General features: G+C 40.3%; 2 protein-coding genes across 3 annotated transcripts in view; one reads left to right on the top strand and one right to left on the bottom strand.

Moving 5' to 3' along the window:
* Positions 1–20,985, bottom strand: part of INVS (inversin) — a 160,955-nt gene extending 139,970 nt beyond the window's left edge. Inside the window, exons 1-2 of one of the 2 annotated variants that reach the window (XM_064580114.1) lie at positions 20,801–20,985; positions 16,869–16,998 (exon numbers count right to left, since the gene is read on the bottom strand). In XM_064580114.1, the coding sequence (XP_064436184.1) occupies positions 16,869–16,974 (106 nt within the window). In that variant the 5' untranslated portion in view covers positions 16,975–16,998; positions 20,801–20,985. The remainder of the gene's footprint in view (positions 1–16,868; positions 16,999–20,800) is intronic. The other variant, XM_064580113.1, reaches the window with a different exon arrangement.
* A 108-nt stretch (positions 20,986–21,093) lies between these two features.
* The window catches only part of ERP44 (endoplasmic reticulum protein 44), a 93,179-nt gene continuing 91,386 nt past the window's right edge, over positions 21,094–22,886 (top strand). The window contains exon 1 of the mRNA XM_045882783.3: positions 21,094–21,414. Coding sequence (XP_045738739.2) covers positions 21,109–21,414 — 306 coding nt within the window. The 5' untranslated portion in view covers positions 21,094–21,108. The remainder of the gene's footprint in view (positions 21,415–22,886) is intronic.

Raw genomic sequence — 22,886 nt, 5'->3', positions numbered from 1 at the left:
ACTTTTCATCACATATAAAAATTATCTCAAAATTAATCATAATCTTAAATGTAACACCTCTATAACTATATAAACCTTTTAGAAGCAAAGAAAAGTGACAATCTCTGTGACCTTGGGTTAGACCAAGATTTCTTAGACATGATACCAAAGAACAATCCATTTTAAAAATTGATAAATTGGATTGCACCCACATTAAAAATTCTGTTTGAAAGAACTGTTAAGAAAATAAAAAGACAAGCCACAAATTGGGAGAAAGTATTTGCAAAACACGTATCTGATAAGGTCTTTCACCAAGAATAAATCAACAAAACTAAAAGGCAACCCCCAAATGGGAGAAGATATTTGTAAATGACATATCTTATAAAGGGTTAGTATCCAAAATATATAAAGAACTTATAAAACTCAACAGCCCCCCAAAAAGAATTCTTACAAGTAATAAAAAGACAGATAATGAAATTAAAAGATGGGCAAAAGTTTTGAATAAACATTTCACCAAATAAGCATATGAAAAGATGCCCAATATCATTAATACAGAGGGAAATGCAAATTCAAACTGTAATATGATGCCATTACGTATCTGTTGGAATGGCTAAAACAAAACCAAAACTGAAAACAAACCTGACAATAGCAAATGCTGGTGAGGATACAGAACAACTAGAACTCTCCGACATCACTGGTAGTAATTCAAAATGGCACAGTCACTACAGAAAACTGTCAGTTTCTTATTAAATTAAATATAAACATACTACATGGCCAAATAATCTCTTTCCTACGTGTTTACTCAGAAAAAACAAAAGCAAGAAAGCTTAGATTCACATAAAAACTTGTATTTGGATTATCTCAAACTTATCTCAAAATAAATGGAAGCCTCATTCATAATTGCTAAAAACTGGAAATATCCCCATTGTCCTAGTGGAAAATGACAAAAGAACTGTAGTCATCCATACAGTAGAATACTGCTCAGTAATAAAAAGGAATGAACTACTGATCTACTTAGCAAGGAAAAATCTCAAATGCACTTATGCTAAGTGAAAGAATTCTGTTTCAAAGGATACATATGGTATTCATTTACAGCACATTCTGGAAAAGGTAAAACTATAGGGAGAGAAAACAGACCAGTGGCTATCAGGGGCTGGGATGTGGGGAGGGCCGGATTATAAAGGGACACAGGGAAATTTTGGGGCGTGATGGAACTTGCCTGTATCTTGATAGTGGTGATCACATGACTACGTATTTGTTAAAATTAAATAACTGTACACTACCAAGGATTAAGTTTACTGTATTTACTGTATTACACTTCAATAAAGTTACTTAAAAACAACAAAAAATGGCTCAGTTGGTTAAGCAACAGCCTTCGGCTCAGGTCATGATCCTGGAGTCCCAGGATCGAGTCCTGCATTGGGCTCCCTGCTTCTCCCTCTGACCCTCCCCACTCTCATGCTCTCTCTCTCTCTCAAATAAATAAATAAAATCTTTAAAAAAAAATACCTCCTACCATGCACTCTAAGTGAAAAAAATTTGCTACTTTCATCACAGACAATGATCAGGTATTCATATATAAGTTGAGGGTAATATACAAGTTGAAAATGAGGGAAGCCAGTCACTTTTAAGGTGCTTTGGCATAAACTCTGCTAATGCAGGAGGAAAACTGATCAAATGAAATATTTTTAAAGGGAAATATAAATGCTAGGGGAAGAAAAAGAAGGTGCTGCATTTCTCTCTGAGTTGTTTTGTGCCTGAAATTAAGCTACTGTGCTAGCTCTAAATATCTGAATATATATTTAAATCTTGGGTGTGATAGGACCCAGAAGTACTTTATAGTTTCTTAGATAACTCGCTTTGCTGATCCATGTTCCCACGTATTCTGGTAATAAATCAAGAAAGGTCATTGCTCTTGAAATCTGAAAGAGCCTGACAATTTGTGTGTAACTCCTGGAGGGCAGGTATTCTTTTTCAGAGTCTTGTTTTGAAGAGGGAGGCAAGTTCTGCATTTGATTCAACATATCTGATAATAGAAGCCCCGGTGCACAAGTCTTCTGAGCGGTAAAACAGTGCTAGCTATTATTCCCTCCACAAGGGCCTCTAATGTCTAATCCAGAAGACTCTAGAGATTCTGTCACTGCATTTATAGATAAGGACTCATTTAAGCCCGAACTCATTAATAAAACTAAAACATATTACAGGTAGAGCATGTTCCTTTTATCATGTGAGCCCTTCTGGAGTCAAAATGACACTTGCAGAGACTATGCAGTAATAAGGCCAGTCTCTAGTTGTCTTTCATGATGAAAGCACACTCTCTACTGGCATTTTGTCTGCCCGTGTTGAGCAAAGACAGTAGGACCTAGGATTAGCAAGATGATGGTGATTCATATTTAATTACTCATTGAAAACTTTAGTGAGGGAGAAGATTTAGGATCTGTGGTCACAAGAACAAATGTTGAGAAATGGGAGGCAATCGTCACATACCGGGATAATCCTATCTGATTAGGCTTCTTAGGGCCAAAGTGAAGTCAGCACCATGGGGTTAATAGTAACTGCACCTCCTAGGATACAGAACTTTAGGCCAATTGCTATGCTTTTCCCAAGTCTTCTGTAAGGTGCAGGGAATTCTAGCCTTCTCTTCAATCCCTGAAACACTTGTTTTTGGGTGACTAGTATTACACTTCCCGACAGAGAAGATTTAATTGGGTTCTGTCACCACCATCCAATATGTTAGCCTTGCCTATATGGCAGAATTTGTGTATTTGAGGATCCTGAAAGCATGTCTCCTCTATTTATGATGAGAAAGCGGCATTCAGCCTCATTTGGGTCCTGTTTTGAGTTGCTTTCGGGGGATAGTGGCTTTATGGCTAGTTTCTGAGTCAGGGGAATCCTATCAGGTTCTGAGCTTCTTGGCTAAAAGAGAGTAACTGAGAGAGGCCTTTACTTACCTTTCCTACCCCCTTCCTTAGTTCCCTCAATTATAACATTTAGCCAATACCATTCTGGTCTGCACAACAGCTGATTTTGACTTTCAAGTGAAATGATTTCCTGTTTGGAAGCATTTGGGAACTGCAACACATTGTACAAACGTAGGGCTTGGGATGTAAACGAATCTCACGGGACGGCAGTGCACTTGAATTTGAATTCCTGTCAGGAGCAGCTAATAGAGAAAGCAGCTGGCTAGTGTGCTGTGTTGTTTTAATTATTCTGGCAACTGTGGAGATAGCCTCTAATCCATGACCAGTTGGTGCTTGCTTAACAGGGGCTGGTGTTCTGCATGTGCCCAGCCCAAACACAGCTCCGAGAGCTGAGCTGGAGCCATGACGGGAAAGCCACTGCCCAATGCGTGCAGTTATTTTAAGGCTGGCTGAAGCAGAAGGGTCTGTATGGTTAATGGGCTAGTATGTGCAGAAACCAGAGCTCCAACTTAGCAGTTAGAAGACATGACTGTCCCTTCCGGTGAAAGCTGCGCCAGTCCACACGCGAGCTACTGCACCACGAGCCAATCTAGCCTTCTTTACTAACCTCTCCTTTGTTTGTTCTCAAATGTTACCTGTGTGTGGCATCAGAGATGCATTTCGTCTGCTTTCACCCACTTCTTACGTCACACCTTTTGTATTGTCACAATCTTGGGAAGGCGTCTGTGGTCATTTAAAAACAATTTGCTTAGGGGCGCCTGGGTGGCTCAGTCAGTTAAGTGTCTGCCTTCGGCTCAGGTCATGATCCCAGGGTCCTGGGATCGAGTCCCATGTCAGGCTCTCTGCTCAGCGGGGAGCCTGCGTCTCCCTCTCCCTCTGCCTGCCTCTCTGCCTACTTGTGCTCTCTATCTCTCTGTCAAAAAAAATATAAATAAATAAATAAAATCCTAAAAAAAAAAATCCTGTTTAAAAAAACCACAAAAACGATTTGCTTGTTGTTATAAAGGCAACGTGAGAACAATGGAAAGAGCATGGGATTCAAAATCAAATAAATTGGTTTGAGTCTCAGCTGTGCGTTTACTGCAACTGAATTTCTTAACTTGTGAGTCTCGGTGTCCTGACATATAAAATGAGAATTATAATAATAACAAGGGACATATTACATTTTGAGGTCACTTGAGATTTTACAAAATATTTTTACATTTTATCTCATTATAGTTGTTGTTGGCATCTTAAAATAGCATTTATACTCATTGCCTTTTTTTTTTAATATTTTTTTTAGAGAGAGAGAGAGGGCACGAGCAGGGGGAGGGCAGAGGGAGAGGAGAGAGAGAATCCATAAGCAGACTCCCCAGCTAGCACAGAGCGCAACTCAGGGCTCGATCCCAGGACACTGAGATCATGAAATGAGTTGAAATCAAGAGCCAGCCCTTGATGGACTGAGTCACCCAGGTGCCCCTATACTCATTGCTATTTTGAAATTATCATAGCTGTTAGGTCTTCCATTAGACCTTGCTATTTAATGTTTTAATAAAATATGATTATAGGTATATTGCCATATACATCTGTATTTCAATACGGCTGCTTTTCTTTGGATTCCTATATATCATATTTAAGCTCTTAAAAATATTTTTTTGAGAAGGGGTCCATAAGCTTGATCAGATTGCCAAAAAGACCTGTAGCATAAAAAAAGGTGAAGAAAAATCCAGCCTAGATAACCATTAAGTTCATCAATCAAGGTTTAGACCTAATCAGTTCTTCCTCTCTTGTGTTTCTTATTCTCCCTGTGTTCATACATATGAATGTGCATTGTATGCACAAATACCTCCATACATGGAGGATCCACAGTTTCATAGTTAAAAGCATAAGCTTTGGAATCAGACTTCCAAGCTTCAATCTAAGTTCTGCTATTTATTAGACAAGTTAGTTAATCTCTCTATACCTTAGTTTCCTCACCTATGAAATGAGGGTAACAAGAATACCCAAAATTCTTTGTAGTGTTTTGCTGTTTAATGAGTTAATGAGCTGCAAAGCACCTACACAGTGCCTGGCACATATAACTTTATGAAATGCTGGTTAATTTCACTACTATTATTAGTATGGATGTACACATATGTAAGTCCATAAACACACATATATATAGGGGTGCCTGGGTGGCTCAGTTGGTTAAGCATCCGACTCTTGATTTCAGCTCAGGTCATGATCTCAGGATGGTGAGATCGAGCCCTATGTTGGGCTCTGTGCTCAGCGCAGAGTCTGCTTCTCCTTCTCCCTCCCCCTCTGCTCTTCCCCTGGCTCGGGTACTCTCTCTCTCTTTCAAATAAATAAGTAAATAAAAATCTTTTTTTTTTTTAAAGATTTTATTTATTTATTTGAGAGAGAGAGAGAGAGAGCACATGAGAGGGGGAGGGCCAGAGGGAAAAGCAGACTCCCCGCTGAGCAGGGAGCCCGATGCAGGACTCGATCCTGGGACTCCAGGATCATGACCTGAGCTGAAGGCAGTCGTTTAACCAACTGAGCCACCCAGGCGTCCAAAATCTTTTTTTTTTTTTTTTAAACTACATATGTATAGAAGCATTTATAAAACATTTAGTGACCCTAACATTTAAGGTCATCGTTGAGGTAAAGGAAGACATAACCTGACATAATGTCACTGCTCTACCATTATGAGACTCCTTGCCCTACCTAACTACTGCGTTGGGAGACGTTATAAACAAAGAGAGAAAATATCTTAGAGATTTACACTTGTTTAGAACATTGATAGGCCATCAAAAATTGTGGAAGAATCAGAATGGTGCTGCTTTGTCACTTTACCACGGCAAACAACCCAAACACTATTAGCAGTGATGATGGTATCAGTCATTACACACTATGCGTATCTACAAATTATTCTGTTTAGTTTTCTCAAAGCAAACAGTATTATTCTTCATTGCATTTAGTGATTTTCCATTTTGAGACATTTCTGAAACTATGTAAGACTCAATCATTTCACTTTAAGTCCAAGCTGACAATACAGTAATAAGGTCCTATTTATATTGTCTACTATGTGTCAGGTTTGATGCTAGATTTCTTTTTCAGATATACTTGGCATATATTATTATATTAGTTGCAGGTGTACAACATAATAATTTGATATTTGTACATATTGTGAAATGATCACCACAGTAACTCTAGATAACCTCTGTTACCACAGTTACAATTTTTTTCTTGTGGTGAGAACTTTTAAGATCTACTCTCTTAGAAACTTTCAAATAAACGATACAGTATTATTAACTATAGTCACCCTTGATGTTTTACAGTCTTTATCCTGTTGAACTCTCACACAGCAAATAGTCTATAGTTTTCAGATGAGGAATTAAGGCTCAGAAAGATTAAGTGGCTTACCCGAGCCTAAGCAGACTTAATACCGCTAATAAGTGACAAAGCCAGAACTCAAAACTTGGGTTTATCTGACTCTAAAACCCACAGTCTTTCTATGATGCTACATTGTACAGTATTAAAATGAATCTACTAAATTCTATTATCAACCATATTGTTGGTATTCAACCAAATTATTTGAGTTAAGAGAAAAAACTACATATTACCAATGCTAGCCATGGTATATAAGGAATTTACTATGTATGTTTAAGCTTTTACGGCCCAGGACTGAGCCCTAAATCATCTGAATCGAGGATGTAATATTACATTAAAGCATTAGTCCGTAGTATTAGGTTAAACACTAAAAATTTCTACGGAAATGATGTCTCATTCAGGGAAAGCCTCTTCAGTCCTCCTCCAGAACAATGGGCAGCATAGAAAGTGTTCGATTTAATTAGTTGTGTATGTAGAAAGAGATGCTCATCTGTTTCCATGGAGTCGAACACATCACTGACATACTTCTCCATGGAAACAGAGAAGGGAAAACAGAAAATGCGAAAGTGAATGAATTCAGTGAGCAGTTGGTGAGCAAAGATTCAGGAAAAAAATAATTCATTTGTAGTACTATGTTACTAGTTTAGGAAAGAGGAATAGCATATATTTAGAGATCATCAAAATGCACTACATAAAAGAAGATATAAGATACACTGAAATTTAAGACGTCACAGTTGTTATTTTGGTGGGGATGGACAAATATTGGGAAGTGCCAAGAGCACAGGTAGGACTGTCTGCAGATGACATAATGGCAGAACTCTGAAAAGATGAGCAGTGTTACAGCTCAAAGTCGGTAATGAGACAAGGTGATAGAACACAGAGGGAACACTTTATAAAGTAAATTTATCGGTCTGTACTAATGTCACATAATTTTGTTCTGCTTGGTTTTTAAGGATGTTTTTCTTTGAGGATTTAAAATTACAGGAATATTTCAAGTTTTATTATGTAACACATTAGTTAATTTGTATGACTGAGCCTGTATAACGGCTTTTAATTTATAACATCCTGCACCTTTTATTTCCTTTGAAGGTTATTTTTCATTAAAATCATAGAGTTCATTTTAGAAGATATTTTTTCTTGAGGTATTCTGACTTAAAAAAAATTTTTTCCAATGGAATTTAGTGCAAACCTACCTCTCAAGTCAATTTAATTTAATTTAATTCGATTCAACTCAATTCACAATTAATCCCGGCCCTCAAGATGATTATAGCCTTCTTGGGAGGAAAGGTACTTAAAAGAATGATTATAACATTTATTGATTCCTTCAACAAATACATCTCATGTCCCTACTATGTGCCAAGTACTGCACTGGATTTTGCAGATACAGTGATGAATTAAACAGACCCCGTCTATTCTCCCAGAAGCTACTATCTTATAGGAGAGAAATGTTATAACAGTCATACATATAAATATACAAGTTCAATGAAGAAACACTGCAAAGTTCCAAGAGAGAACACAACAAACAGATTTCACTGAGCCTGGATGATGAGGGCAGGCCTCTTTGAGGAAGTGACGTAGAAGCTGAGGTCTGAAGGATGAGAACAGTATTTCAGGCAAAAACCCTAAGACAGAAAAGGGCTTGGTGGGTTTGAGAAAATGAAAGAAAGCCAGTTTGTCTCAGAACAGAGTGGATAAAGGTGAAGTTGGAGAGGGAAAGAGCTACAGGTGCACCTTTAAATTTTATTCCAAGTATAACAGGAAGCAATTAATGAAGTTTGAGCAGGGAAATGACAAAACTGTATATGGAACTTTCAGTTCAAGTAAACATGGAACACAACAAAAAAAAGTATAAAAAAAGCAAACTAGACTATAGTATTTGAGCTCTACACCTAGTGGTAAAACTACAATGTAATTTTTTTTTTTTTAAGATTTTATTTATTTATGTGACAGACAGAGAGACACAGTGAGAGAGGGAACACAAGCAGGGGGAGTGGGAGAGGGAGAAGCAGGCTTCCCGCTGAGCAGGGAGCCCGATATGGGCTTCAATCCCAGGACCCTGGGATCATGACCTGAGCTGAAGGCAGACGATTAACGACTGAGCCACCCAGGTGCCCTACAATGTAATTATTACTATAAAAGTCAAGATAGCAAATTACTCCAAGGGGGAATGAAGAATGCATTAAGGGGATTCTGGGGGAGCAATGTTCCGTCTCTTGACCTAGTGGTGGTTACACTGTGTAACTTACATAATTTGTATGTATTTTTCTATATGTATACTTCAAAATAAGTATTTTTTTTAAGGTTTATTTATTTAGAGAGAGAGAGCACATGCACGTATGCGTGCACAAGCCAGGGGGTGGGGTGGGGGAGGGCAGAGGGAGAGAGAATCTCAAGCCGACTCCCGTTTGAGCGTGGAATCTGTCACGGGGCTCGATCTCATGACCCTGAGATCATGACCACAGCCAAAATCAGGAACTGAATGCCTAACTGACTGAGCCAACCAGGTGCCCCTTGTTTAGTTGTAATAAAAGAGTGGATTGAGGTAATGAAGCTTGGTTTTGGTAACAGAGTGATAATTACCCCCCATATCCATTCACGTGTGGAGAAGTGAATCCGTGGCAGTATTTGGGAAGATAGACCACCATGGGGGGGAGGGAGCCTCTGTCAGCCGATACCAGCAAGTGACAGAGCAGCAGAACACAAAACTGGAACTTTTAGAAGTCTGCTCCCTGAGGGACTTTGCTCCAGTGGCTAAGCAGGTGTGTGTGTGTGTGTGTGTGTGTGTGTGTAACCCTCGCTGGGACAGTGTGGTCTCAGGACCCTCGGGGTCACAGAAAGACCAGGGGTGCCTGAGTGTGGCAGAGCTCCCAGGTATCAGAGAGGGGAAGCTGGCTGCAGAGACGGAGCCGTGGAGTGGGCTCTCAGTTCAGGGTTGCCATAAACCATAAACCCACAGGGATCTGCTGGGTTTGGAGACTCCACACGGGGTCGGGTGCCAGAGATAGAAACGCTTAATCACAGGCCAGGTGAGCACGTAGTGCGGCCGGAGACCAGGAGACGGGAGTGACTGACTGCTTTTCTCTGGGGGCGCACTGAGGACTGGGGCCCTGAGTTCTTGGCTCCTTCGGGGCCAGAGATTGGGAGGCTGCCATTTTCTTTCTTTTTTTTTTTTTTAAGTTTTTTTTAAATTTATTCATTTGAGATACAGATACTGAGAGAGAGACAGAATATGAGCAGGGGGAGAAGCAGAGGGAAGGGGAGAAGCAGGTCCCCCACTGAACAGGGAACCCAATGCGGGGCTTGATCCCAGGACCCTGGGATCATGACCTGACCCGAAGGCAGATGCTCAACCATCTGAGCCACCCAGGTGCCCCAGGGTGGCTGCCATTTTCATTCTTGTCCTCCAAAGCTGTACGGTAAGCTTGCAGGGAACAAAAGCTCCCGAGAGCAAACCCGAGCAGATTACTTAGCCCGGACCGGCAAGGGCGGGGCAATTCCGCCTCCGGCAAAGACATTTGAGAATCACTGCGACAGGCCCCTCCCCCAGAAGATCAGCAAGAACATCCAGCCAAGACCAAGTTTACCGATCAATGAGAACTGCAAAACTTCAGAGCTAAGGGAATATAGCACATAGAATTCATGGCTGTTTCCCCATGATTCTTCAGTCTTTCAAAGTTAATTTTGAAAATTTTCTTTATTTTTTTCTTTTTAAAAATTTTTCTTTTTTCCTTTTTCAACCAACATCTTATCAATTACTTTTTTAAAATCTTTTTTTAATTTTCATTTTTACAGTCATATTCTATCCCTTCATTGTATTTAAACTTATTTTTTGTATATATGTAAGTTTTTCTTTCTTTAAAATTTTGGGATACAGTTTCTTCTAACAGACCAAAATATACCCTAAATCTAGTATATGGCTTTGTTCTAGTCTGCGGCCTGATCACATTCTCTCTCTTTTTTTTTAATTTTTCTTCTTTCTTTTTTCAACCAACTTCTTATCAATACCATTTTTAAAATCTTTTTAATTTTCATCTTTACAGTCATATTTCATCCCTTCATCACATTTACCCTTATTTGTGTGTGTGTGTGTGTGTGTGTGTGTGTATATACATATACATATACATATGTATATGTATATATATATAAAAGTTTTTCTTTCTTTAAAATTTTGGGAGGCAGTTTCTTCTAACAGACCAAAATACACCCAAAATCTAGTGTGTGGCTCTGTTCTATTCACCAGCCTGATCATATTCTTTTTTTTTCTTTCTTTCTTTTCCCCCTGGTTTTGGGTCTCTTCTGATTTGTTTAGTGTATATTTTTCTGGGGTCATTGTTACCTGTTAGCATTTTGTTCTCTCATTCATCTATTCTTCTCTGAACAAAATGACAAAATGGAAAAACTCACCTCAAAAAAAAGAACAAGAGGTAGTACCGACTACCAGGGAACTAATCAATACAGACATTAGTAAGATGTCGGAACCAGAGTTCAGAATGACGATTATAAAGACACTAGCTGGGCTTGAAAAAAGTATAGAGGATACTAGAGAATCCCTTTCTGGAGAAATAAAAGAACTAAGATCTAACCAAGTCGAAATCAAAAAGGCTATTAATGAGGTGCAATAAAAAATGGAGGTTCTAACTGCTAGGATAAATGAGGCAGAAGAGAGAATCAGTGATATAGAAGACCAAATGATGGAGAATAAAGAAGCTGAGAAAAAGAGAGATAAACAGCTACTGGATCACAAGGGGAGAATTCGACAGATAAGTGATATCATAAGATGAAACAATATTAGAATAATTGGGATCCCAGAAGAGGAAAGAGAGAGAGGGGCAGAAGGTATAATGGAGCAAATTACAGCAGAGAACTTCCCTAATTTGGGGAGGGAAACAGGCATCAAAATCCAGGAGGCACAGAGAACCCCTCTCAAAATCAATAAAAATAGGTCAACACCCCAACATCTAATAATAAAACTTATAAGTCTTAGAGACAAAGAGCAAATCCTGAAAGCAGCTCGGGAGAAGAGATATGTAACCTACAATGGTAGAAACATTAGATTGGCAACAGACCTATCTACAGAGACCTGGCAGGCCAGAAAGGACTGGCATGATATATTCAGGACACTAAACGAGAAAAATATGCAGCCCAGAATACTATATCCAGCTAGGCTGTCCTTGAAAATTGAAGGAGAGATAAAAAGCTTCCAGGACAAACAAAAACTAAAGGAATTTGCAAACACGAAACCAGCCCTATAAGAAATATTGAAAGGGGACCTCTAAGCAAAGAGAGAGCCTAAAAGTAACATAGACCAGAAAGGAACACAGACAATATACAGTAACAGTCACTTTAGAGGCAATACAATGGCACTAAATTCCTATCTTTCAATAGTTAACCTGAATGTAAATGGGCTAAATTCCCCAATCAAAAAACACAGGGTATCAAATTGGATAAAAAAAAAAACAAGACCCATCAATATGCTGTCTGCAAGAGACTCATTTTAGACCCAAAGACACCTCCAGATTTAAAGTGAGGGGGTGGAAAACGATTTACCATGCCAATGGACATCAAAAGGAAGCTGGGGTGGCAATCCTTATATCAGACAAATTAGATTTTAAACTAAAGACCATAAGAGATGAGGAAGGACACTATATCATACTTAAAGGGTCTATCCAACAAGAAGATCTAACTATTTTAAATATCTATGTCCCTAACATGGGAGCAGCTAATTATATAAGCCCATTAATAACAAAATCAAAGAAACACATTGACAACAATACAATAATAGTAGGGGACTTTAACGCTCCCCCCACTGAAATGGACAGATCATCTAAGCAAAAGATCAAAAAGGAAATAAAGGCTTTAAATGACACACTGGACCAAATGGATATATTCAGAACATTCCATCCTAAAGCAACAGAATACACATTCTTCTCTAGTGCACATGGAACATTCTCCAGAATAGATTACATCCTGGGTCACAAATCAGTTCTCAACTGGTAACAAAAGATTGGGATCATTCCCTGCATATTTTCAGACCACAATGCTTTGAAACTAGAACACAAAAGGAAAGGTGGAAAGAACTCAAATACATGGAGGCTAAAGAGCATCCTACTAAAGAATGAATGGGTCAACCAGGAAATTAAAGAAGAATTAAAAAAATTCATGGAAACCAATGAAAATGAAAACACAACTGTTCAAAATCTTTGAGATGCAGCAAAGGCGGTCCTAAGAGGAAAGTATATAGCAATACAAGCCTTTCTCAAGAAACAAGAAACATCTCAAATACACAACCTAACCCTACACCTACAGGAGCTGGAGAAAGAACAGAAAATAAAGCCTAAACCCAGCAGGAGAAGAGAAATAATAAAGATCAGAGCAGAAATCAATGAAATAGAAACAAAAAGAACAGTAGAACAGATCAATGAAACTAGGAGCTGGTTCTCTGAAAGAATTAATAAGATTGATAAACCCCTGGCCAGACTTATCAGAAAGAAAAGAGAAAAGGACCCAAATAAATAAAATCATGAATGAAAGAGGAGAGATCACAACCAACACCAAAGAAATACAAACAATCATAAGAACATATTATGAGCAACTATATGCCAACGAATTAGACAATCTGGAAGAAACGGATGCATTTCTAGAGATGTATCAACTACCAAAACTGAACCAAGAAGAAACAGAAAGCCTGAACAGACCCATAACGAGTAAGGAAATTGAAGCAGTAATCAAAACTCTCCCAACAAACAAGAGCCTAGGGCCAGATGACTTCCCAGGGGAATTCTACCAAACATTTCAAGAAGAATTAATACCTATTCTTCTGAAATTGTTCCAAAAAATAGAAATGGAAGGAAAACTTCCAAACTCATTTTATGAGGCCAGCATTACCTTGATACCCAAACCAGACAAAGACCCCATCAAAAAGGAGAACTACAGACCAATATCCCTGGTGAACATGGATGCAAAAATTCTCACCAAAACACTGGCCAATAGGATCCAACAGTACATTAAAAGGATTATTCACCACGACCAAATGGGATTTATCCCTGGGCTGCAAGGTTGGTTCAACATCCATAAATCAATCAATGTGACACAATACATTAATAAGAGAAAGAACAAGAACCATATGATTCTCTCCCTAGATGCAGAAAAAGCATTTGACAAAATACAGCATCCTTTCTTGATTAAAAACTCTTCAGAGTAGGGATAGAGGGTACATACCTCAATATCATAAAAGCCATCTATGAAAAACCCACAGCGAGTATCATTCTCAATGATATTCTGAGAAACTGAGAGTTTTTCCTCTAAAGTCAGGAACACGGCAGGGATGCCCACTATCACCACTGCTATTCAACATAGTATTAGAAGTCCTAGTCACAGCAATCAGACAACAAAAAGAAATAAAAGGCACCCGAATCGGCAAAGAAGAAGTGAAACTCTCACATTTTGCAGATGATACGATACTTTATGTGGAAAACCCAAAAGACTCCACCCCAAAACTACTAGAACTCATACAGGAATTCAGTCAAGTGGCAGGATATAAAATCAATGCACAGAAATCAGTGGCATTTCTATACACCAACAACGAGACAGAAGAGAAATTAAGGAGTCGATCTCATTTACAATTGCACCCAAAACCATAAGATACCTAGGAATAAATCTAACCAAAGAGGCAAAGGATCTGTACTTAGAAAACTATAAAATACTCATGAAAGAAATTGAGGAAGACACAAAGAAATGGAAAAACGTTCCATGCTCTTGGATTGGAAGAACAAATATTGTAAAAATGTCTATGCTACCTAGAGCAATCTACACATTCAATGCAATCCCCATCAAAATACCATCCACTTTTTTCACAGAAATGTAACAAATAATCCTAAAATTTGTATGGAACCAGAAAAGACCCCAATAGCCAGAGGAATATTGAAAAAGAAAAGTAAAGCCTGTGGCATCACAATTCTGGACTTCCAGCTCTATTACAAAGCTGTCATCATCAAGACAGTATGGTACTGGCACAAAAACAGGCACATAGATCAATGGAACAGAATAGAGAGCCCAGAAATGGACCCTCAACTCTATGGTCAACTAATCTTTGACAAAGCAGGAAAGAATGTCCAATGGAAAAAAGACAGTCTTCTTCAACAAATGGTGTTGGGAAAATTGGATAGCCACATGCAGAAGAATGAAACTGGACCATATTTCCTTACACCACACACAAAAATAGACTCAAAATGGATGAAAGACCTAAATGTGAGACAGGAATCCATCAAAATCCTTGAGGACAACACAGGCAGCAACCTCTTTGACCTCAGCCACAGCAACTTCTCCCTAGACACATCACCAAAGGAAGGGAAGCAAGGGCAAAAACGAACTATTGGGACTTCATCAAGATAAAAAGCTTTTGCACAGCAAAGAAAACAGTCAACAAAACCAAAAGACAACCGACAGAATGGGAGAAGATATTTGCAAATGACATATCAGATAAAGGGCTAGTATCCAAAGATCTATAAAAAACTTACCAAACTCAACACCCAAGGAACAAATAATCCAATCAAGAAATGGGCAGAAGACATGAACAGACATTTCTGCAAAGAAGACATCCAAATGGCCAACAGACACATGAAAAAGTGCTCAACATCACTCGGCATCAGGGAAATCCAAATCAAAACCACAATGAGATGCCACCTCACACTAGTCAGAATGGCTAAAATTAACAAGTCAGGAAACGACAGCTGTTGGCGAGGACACAGAGAAAGGGGAACCCTCTTACACTTTTAGATGGGAATGCACGCTGATGCAGCCAGTCTGGAAAACAGTATGGAGGTTCCTCAAAAAGTTGAAAATAGGGACGCCTGAGTGGCTCAGTTGTTAAACGTCTACCTTTGGCTCAGGTCATGATCCCAGGGTCCTGGGATCGAGCCCTGCATTGGGCTCCCTACTCCGCGGGAAGTCTGCTTCTCCCTCTCCCACTCCCTCTGCTTGTGTTCCCTTTCTCGCTGTGTCTCTCTCTGTCAAATAAATAAAAAATAAAATCTTAAAAAAAAAAAAAGTTGAAAATAGAGGTACCCTATGACCCAGCAATTGCACTACTGGGTATTTACCCCAAAGATACAAATGTAGTGATCCGAAGGGGCATGTGCACCCCAATGTTTATAGTAGCAATGTCCACAATAGCCAAACTATGGAAAGAGCCTAGATGTCCATCAACAGATGAATGGATAAAGAAAATGTGGTATATATATGTGTGTGTGTCTATATATATATATATATATATATATATAGACACACACACATATATATAGACACACACACACACAATAGAATATTATGCAGCCATCAAAAAATGAAATCTTGCCATTTGCAATGATGTGAATGGAACTAAAGGGTATTATGCTAAGCGAAATAAGTCAATCAGAGAAAGACAAGTATCATATGATCTCACTGATATGTGGAATTTGAGAAACAAGGCAGAGGATCATAGGGGAAGAGAGGAAAAAATGAAAGATGACGAAACCAGAGAGGGAGACAAACCATAAGAGACTCTTAATCTTAGGAAACAAACTTAGGGTTGCTGGAGTGGAGGGGGGTGGGAGGGATGGGATGGCTGAGTGATGGACATTGGGGAGGGTATGTGTTATGGTGAGCACTGTGAATTGTGTAAGACTGATGAATCACAGACCTGTACCCCTGAAACAAATAATATATTATATGTTAATAAAAAAAAGATAAGTAAGAATGTAGCAGAGAAGAGGATAAGGAGGTGGGAGGAGAGGAGACAGATACATAGAGAAAGTAAGACAAAATTAATGACATTTTGGGGAATGGAGAGCCTAGTCAGAGGTTAGGGTACATGGTTAGAAGTTTTTGGAGACACTGGAAATGTAGGTCAAAAATGAATTCTGATGGAACCAGTACAGAAATTCAAATAGTATGGATTTTATTTTAAGGCCCCAAGTTGTCAATCATGTCACTAGACACTGGTGTGTAAAAGATTAAAAACAATATACATTTTTATTTCGTTTCTTGAAATAAAGACTAATGACTTCTGAATAGGTGGAAATGTGGTTTTTTTACAATATCTGAAAAATTCTCACCCATTTTTGTCCTTGGATACTCTCTCTCCTACTCAGTTTGTTCTCTCCTTCTAGAACTTTAATACTGGGCCTCTCTCTATAGATATACGATAGAGAGAATGTTGAATCAATTTGAATCAATTGAATCAATGATAGGGAGAACACTAAATCAATTTTAAATCATTACAATTTAAGTTATTTGCAAGCTTTAACCTTAGGTATATACTAAATGTAAAAGATCATTATTCACTATCTCATTCTAGATCTGTTACTATAAAGATGAATTAATTCTCTTAGCACCTTAGGGTACATATCCAAATTTAGTGTCAAGCACACAGGTATTTCTCAAGTACTTTTCACCTAATCCTAATCCATATTCTTAACTTTCAGGCCTTAATTACTTTCTTGTTCAAGTTCTGGAATGAAATATAAATAATGATACATTGCCATTAAAATGTGTGAGTACAGTGCAATTAAAACTCAGATTAACACACTCCCTTAGGACAGAGTTATTTTTAAAGTTTCTGTATTCAGGGGGACCACTTACCTATGATGAGCCTGTGAAGAGCACCCTTATCTCCATTAATAGCTGCAGCATGAACTTGGGATGCTAATGAGGAGCCAGGAAAGAACAAGTTCTCTGACCTGTTCATAGTCTTCTCAACGCCTGGAGCACCCTGAAACAATGATTTAAACCATGACTATATGCAGAAAACATTTCTGAAAGCTGTCTCATCAGTCTTAAGTGGATATATTCTAAATATGGCTGAATAGAAGTATTTGATGAGGTGGGGCACCTGGGTGGCTCAGTCGGTTAAATGTCTGCCTTCAGCTGAGGTCCTGATCCCAGGGTCCTGAGATGAAGCCCCACATCGGGCTCCCTGCTCAGTGGGGAGTCTGCTTCTCTCTCTGACCCTCTCCCCTCTCATGCTCTCTCTCACTCTCTCTGTCAAATAAATAAATAAATAAAATCTTAAAAAAAAATAAGTATTTGACTAGGATTCAAAAAGTCTGCAGTCCTCGTCCTACCTAGAATTGCCATAATGTGGCAAATTAGATGACCCTTTGAACAGTTGCTCATCTGTAAAATGAGAGGGTTGGATGCTTCTAAGACTCTTACTAGGGGTTATCTTTTTTTTTTTTTTTAAGATTCCATTTATTTATTTGACAGAGACAGGGAGAGAGGGAACACAAGCAGGGGGAGTAGGTGAGGGAGAAGCAGGTCTCCTGCTGAGCAGGAAGCAGGATGCAGGGCTCAATCCCAGGATCCTGGGATCATGACCCAAGTTGGAGGCAGATGCCCAAGACTGAGCCCCCCAGGTGCCCCAATATCAGGGGTTATCTGAGGAAAAAAGGGAGGCTCAGTATTTAACCTTAGGCACAGGGCTCAAAAGCTACAGTGACTTCTAAAAAAAAAAATTATTTATTTATTTATTTGAGAGAGAGAGTGAGAGCGAGAGAGATCATGGAAGGAGAGGGAGAAGCAGACTTGTCACTGAGCAGGGAGCCTGATGTGGGGCTTGATCCCAGGACCTGGAGATCAGGACCTGAGCCAAAGGCAGATGCTTAATCAATTGAGACACCCAGGCGCCCCAAGCCACAATGGCTTCTGATTTGATTCCACATAATACTAACATCAGAACTGAAACTGGGAATAAAGATGATGAACCAGCCACAAAACGGGTATGATGTGAACTTAACTGTCAGGTCAGAATCAACTAAATTTAAGTGCTAAATTAAAAGGTACTTAGTATAAATAAATAAATAAATAAATAAATAAATAAATAAATAAATAAATAAATACCTAGTACTTAGTTCTCTCTCTCATGCTGACAAAAGGAAGAATTTTTATTTGTTCCCTCCTATGTCTCTTGACCTTAGGATTTTACTTGGAAAACTACATCATTAGGATCAACCATATTTCATTGGAAAGATTTTGTTCTGACTGGTAGTCTGATAGGGTTTGCTAGAACCTTCTAGAAATGCATTAGCTGCATAGAAAAACAGTGAGTTCTCCAGCATAAGCCTATTGTAGCAGAGGCTGGATTATGTCAGAAATGCAGCATGAAGAATTCAAGCACCTGTTGGGAAGGACAAAGGGGTAGTTGCATCAATGATCTTAAAATTCCTTCCTAAAGGTAAGATGCTGTATCAAAGTTGAATGCCTCCAAGGACCTGGGAGGTAAAAAGTGTAAGAAACAAAGGGAGTCATGGGGAGCGTGGCAAACTGGAGCAAACATGCATATCTAAAGAAAGCAGCTGCTAATCAGCTAGTTAACAGCTGCCAGAAGGGCAGACAAGCCCTCTTCTAAGTTCACCAAAAAAGTGTCAGTCCAATCTCTGACTCTGGAGAATTTGGGAGCTTTGTAGGAGAAATTTATCACTACCAATGAGCTAGCACTTGTGTTGTCATTGACAAGCATTATTGGTTCAAATTCTGCCTTAAAGTGAAAGTGTTTTCTTAATTTTGGTAAAGGTCAACTCTTCATGTCTTTATTTTGCTGACAATTTGAGTTAATACGCTGGCAGAAAATATGGGCTTTGGGAGACACTTCTGTCAGAAAAACTACTGTCACAGGCAGGATTATGTTAAAGTGAGTTGAAAGAAGCTACAGGGGCGCCTGGGTGGCTCAGTTGGTTAAGCGACTGCCTTCGGCTCAGGTCATGATCCTGGAGTCCTGGGATCGAGTCCCACATCGGGCTCCCTGCTCGGCAGGGAATCTGCTTCTCCCTCTGACCCTCCTCCCTCTCATGTTCTCTGTCTCTCATTGTCTCTCTCACAAATAAATAAAATCTTAAGAAAAAAAATTAAAAAAAAAAAAAAGAAAGAAGCTACATAACAGGTGGAGGTAGAAACACGGGAAAGTAGGAATTGCAGGAGGGCTCTAGGCCTGATTCCGTTAATAATAAGCAGCATGCCCTTAGGCTACCTCAGTTCTCTGATTTTCTGTAAAATATGAACAATGAAATAGGTAGACTATGTTGATTCAATAAGTTGAGTGCTATGTGCTAACATCTGTTCTGAACTCTAAAACATGTGATTTCAGATTTTAAGTGATAGAGTTTTAGGCATATCAGAATCACACACACACACAAACCTCTTCATAACCTTTGAAAAATATACTAAAGTTTGATCTCTATATACATTTCACCTCATAATTGTTAGCACAGTAACAGGTACATAGCTGGTATCAGTAAATATTTGTCCAGGGAAAAGTCACAGGCTGAGTGCTAAGTCCAGATGGCAAGCAGGATCAAAGTTTAATTTCTTGGACTAAAGAGGTCATACTCATGAGCATCTGCTCTTTAATTCCCCATTTCTGTCTCTTCTGTTGGAGAGGTAGTGAGCGGTCTAGAGATAAGAACACAAGACTAGAAGAGAGAGACCTAACTAAAAGTCTTGGCTCTACCACTACCTAATTTTGCCACCCTGGGAAAAGTGCAAACTGGAGCAAACATGCATATCTAAAGAAAGCAGCTGCTAATCAGCTAGTTAACAGCTGCCAGAAGGGCAGACAAGCCCTCTTCTGATTTCACCAAAAAAGTGTCTGTCCAATCTCTGACTCTGGAGAATCTGGGAGCTTTGTAGGAGAAATTTATCACTACCAATGAGCTAGGGTCCTTTTCTAGCTCAAAAAAGCATACACACACACACACACACACACACACACGGTGATTTTTTTTTTTGTAAATAATTTTTATAGATGAACAGCAAAACCACGTTGTTAATTATAAAGTGCTATAAAATGTACAGATATCATTAATTATAAAACCAGCCAGTGAAATAAATGCTCTAATAATTGTAACTAGTACAAAACTAGTGGTGCGGCAGTCACAAGCAAAGGAAGAGTCATTCTGATCAGGACTAAAGGGTTGTTTTTTTGGGAAGTCCTCAGAGATGGTGACATTTGAGATGGCATTCCAGATAGAGAAGGGGCTAAGGCCATTCCATGGCAGCAGGAAAGCTAGAGCACAGGCAAGGAGTAGGGAGAACCTCAAAAAGAATGCCTCTCAAGTAGTTAGCACTGATTGTGTGGCTAATATTTGGGACACGTGGACCTGGCTCGGTGTTTGCAGATGAGGCTGGGGAGCTAACTAGGGCCAGATTAAGATCCTCAATTGCTTGGCTAATGAATTTCGTAATTATCCTGTGGGAGTGATCCATGCATTAGTAGCAATCACAGTCGCACTGAGCTTTTCAGTTTACAACGTGCTTTCCCATTTTATCCCATATCTACTCCCTACACGAGCCCACAGAGACAATTACGGATAAGTCATCGACTCATTCAACTGAGGCCCTGAGAGGTGGCTCTGACTTTATAATGCAGTAATTAGTGCAGAAAGAAGAGGCAGCAGGTGAGGAGGCTAGTGATGAAGACTCAGGCCACAACCCAGGCCAGGAGGGCCTGGAGTTTGAGGCAGGGGCCAAGGCAATGCAGATCGATCGGAGCTTCCCCAGCCAGGCCCCTTCCTACTCACCCTCGCCTCCTCCAGGACTCACGTCCCGGGGACGGCTCCAGGAGGCACGACCCCCAGTGGGCCGCCCCTCCCGCCAGGACAGTACACTACATCCGGCTGGGAGATCCCCCCGCACGCTGAAACTAGAAGAACCCCTTCGAAGGCCGCCCGAGACGCTCGATCGCACTGCTCTCTGGGAATTGTAGTTCCCATCCTCTAAAAACAGAGGTTCACTGCCCCCCGCCCTTTCTATCCCACAGGACCCCGCGCGCGGAGGACTCGGTGGACCTGGGCCGAGAGCCTGATGGGAAAGAAGTTCTGGATGCCCGATGACGTACTCAGTGAAAGTGGTGCAGGACCACATTTCCCAATATGCTCCGAGGTGGGCAGGACCCGGAAGTGAGGGTGTGCGAGGCCTCTCTGGAAGTTGTCCCGGGTGTTCGCTGCTGGAGCTCCGGGTCCAGAGGACGAGGTGCCGCTGCCGGGAGGATCGTCCGCTGCCGCCGGCTCCCGGAGCCCAGCCCTTTCCTAACCCAACCCAACCCTGCCCAGTCCCAGCCGCGAACCCCGGCGTTACCATGAGTCCTGCCGTCTTCCTATCCTTACCCGACCTCAGATGCTCCCTGCTGCTCCTGGTGAGTGAGTGAGTGAAGGAATGACAGACCCTTCGACAGACTCTCGGACGGCCTCACGCCCTCGCTAAGGGAGAACGCAGCTGCTCCCACCCTTGCCTTCCTATCTTTTCCTCCGGTAGCGAGGAGTGCACCCTCCCCCGCTGCCTTCACTCCCCGCATCCGTCTATACGCTTCCCAGGCCTGGGGTACCCGAGGCCTGAGAAACCACGGTCGGAGGTTGGGACCTGTAAACTGGAGAATTAGCCGTGGGGGAAGGATTCGTGGGAGGGTCACGGGCGCGGAGCTCTCCCTTCTCCCAGACTAACGGAGGTTGTTTCAGGCTCGAGGGCTCATGGACCTGGTGGTAGCTTCAATCGAAAAAGACGGGAGAGAGACCTACTGTTTCCTCCCACCCACTCCTTTTGGGAAGGCCGACAGGTGCTGGGGTCCTGTGAATCTCACACTAGAGCTCTGAAACGGTGCCCGGTTTGGCAGAGCCCTCTGTTGTGGCTTGATGCGATTGGTTGGGAACCCGGAACTGGAGGCAGATTTGGAGTCCACCCGGGGAATAAAGGATTGAAGGGTGGAGACAGTGATTATCTGAAAACCTCCGCTCAAGGTTTCCCTTAGATTTTGTCACATATCCCCCTTCCCGAAATTTAAGCAGAATTTTCGGTGCTCCGGATTTGAGAATGACCAGGTCTTCTGCATACATTCGCATTCATTCCTAAACCCCCTCACTTGCTGGGCTCCATCCCATCGTATAAAGGAATCTTTCCCCAGTCCCTTTTCCTCCAAAGTACCTCTCGAATGTGCAACCTAAGTAATTCAGGCTGCAGGTCAAATTGAGACAAAAGTGAAGGACGGACTCCATATGGCAATGACGTACCTTAAATTGAGCCGTTATTATCATACAATATTTGAAAATACTTTAATTGTAGTAGATTTTGAAAATCGAATTTAAGATGAACATTAAGTCAAAATCACTTTTTTTTTTTTTTACAATTTAAAAAGCATAATTAAGTGACTCACAGAGAGTCATATAACTAGCTGGTTACTGGCAGAACTGGGACTTCAAGCCCGTCTCTTGACTTGCATTGCTTATTCCACCATGGCTTGTTAAATTTTTGATATTTGTATTTGTAATTTTTAGTTTCTTTCTCCCCCTCCTCCCCCTTTTTTCTTCTCTCCCCTCTCTCCCTGTTTTTTCTTTCTGATTTGCAAGTCCTATTAAAAAGCCATATACAGTATTTGGATCTTTTTAGAGAAGAAGCACTATGAAAAACTAAAGGGGATGTCAAAGTACTTTGAGAACCAAGAGTTGAATATAAACATGTAATAGTAAATGATGATGTGTCTTATTGACATTTCTTATACAGCAGTGAGTGACTTCTGCATAGAGGGAAATATTCTGTAGAGAGCTCTTTTTGGTAATTTCATTAATACACTGTGCTTCTCTTTTCCTTCTAGAAGTACTGGGATAAAGGTCATTA

The sequence above is a fragment of the Mirounga angustirostris genome, unplaced genomic scaffold (genome assembly GCF_029215605.1).
Source record: "Mirounga angustirostris isolate CCGP_5_RB_7025 unplaced genomic scaffold, mMirAng1.0.hap1 SCAF_15, whole genome shotgun sequence".
Lineage (NCBI taxonomy): Eukaryota > Metazoa > Chordata > Mammalia > Carnivora > Phocidae > Mirounga > Mirounga angustirostris.
This window is presented reverse-complemented; position numbering and strand designations above follow the sequence as displayed.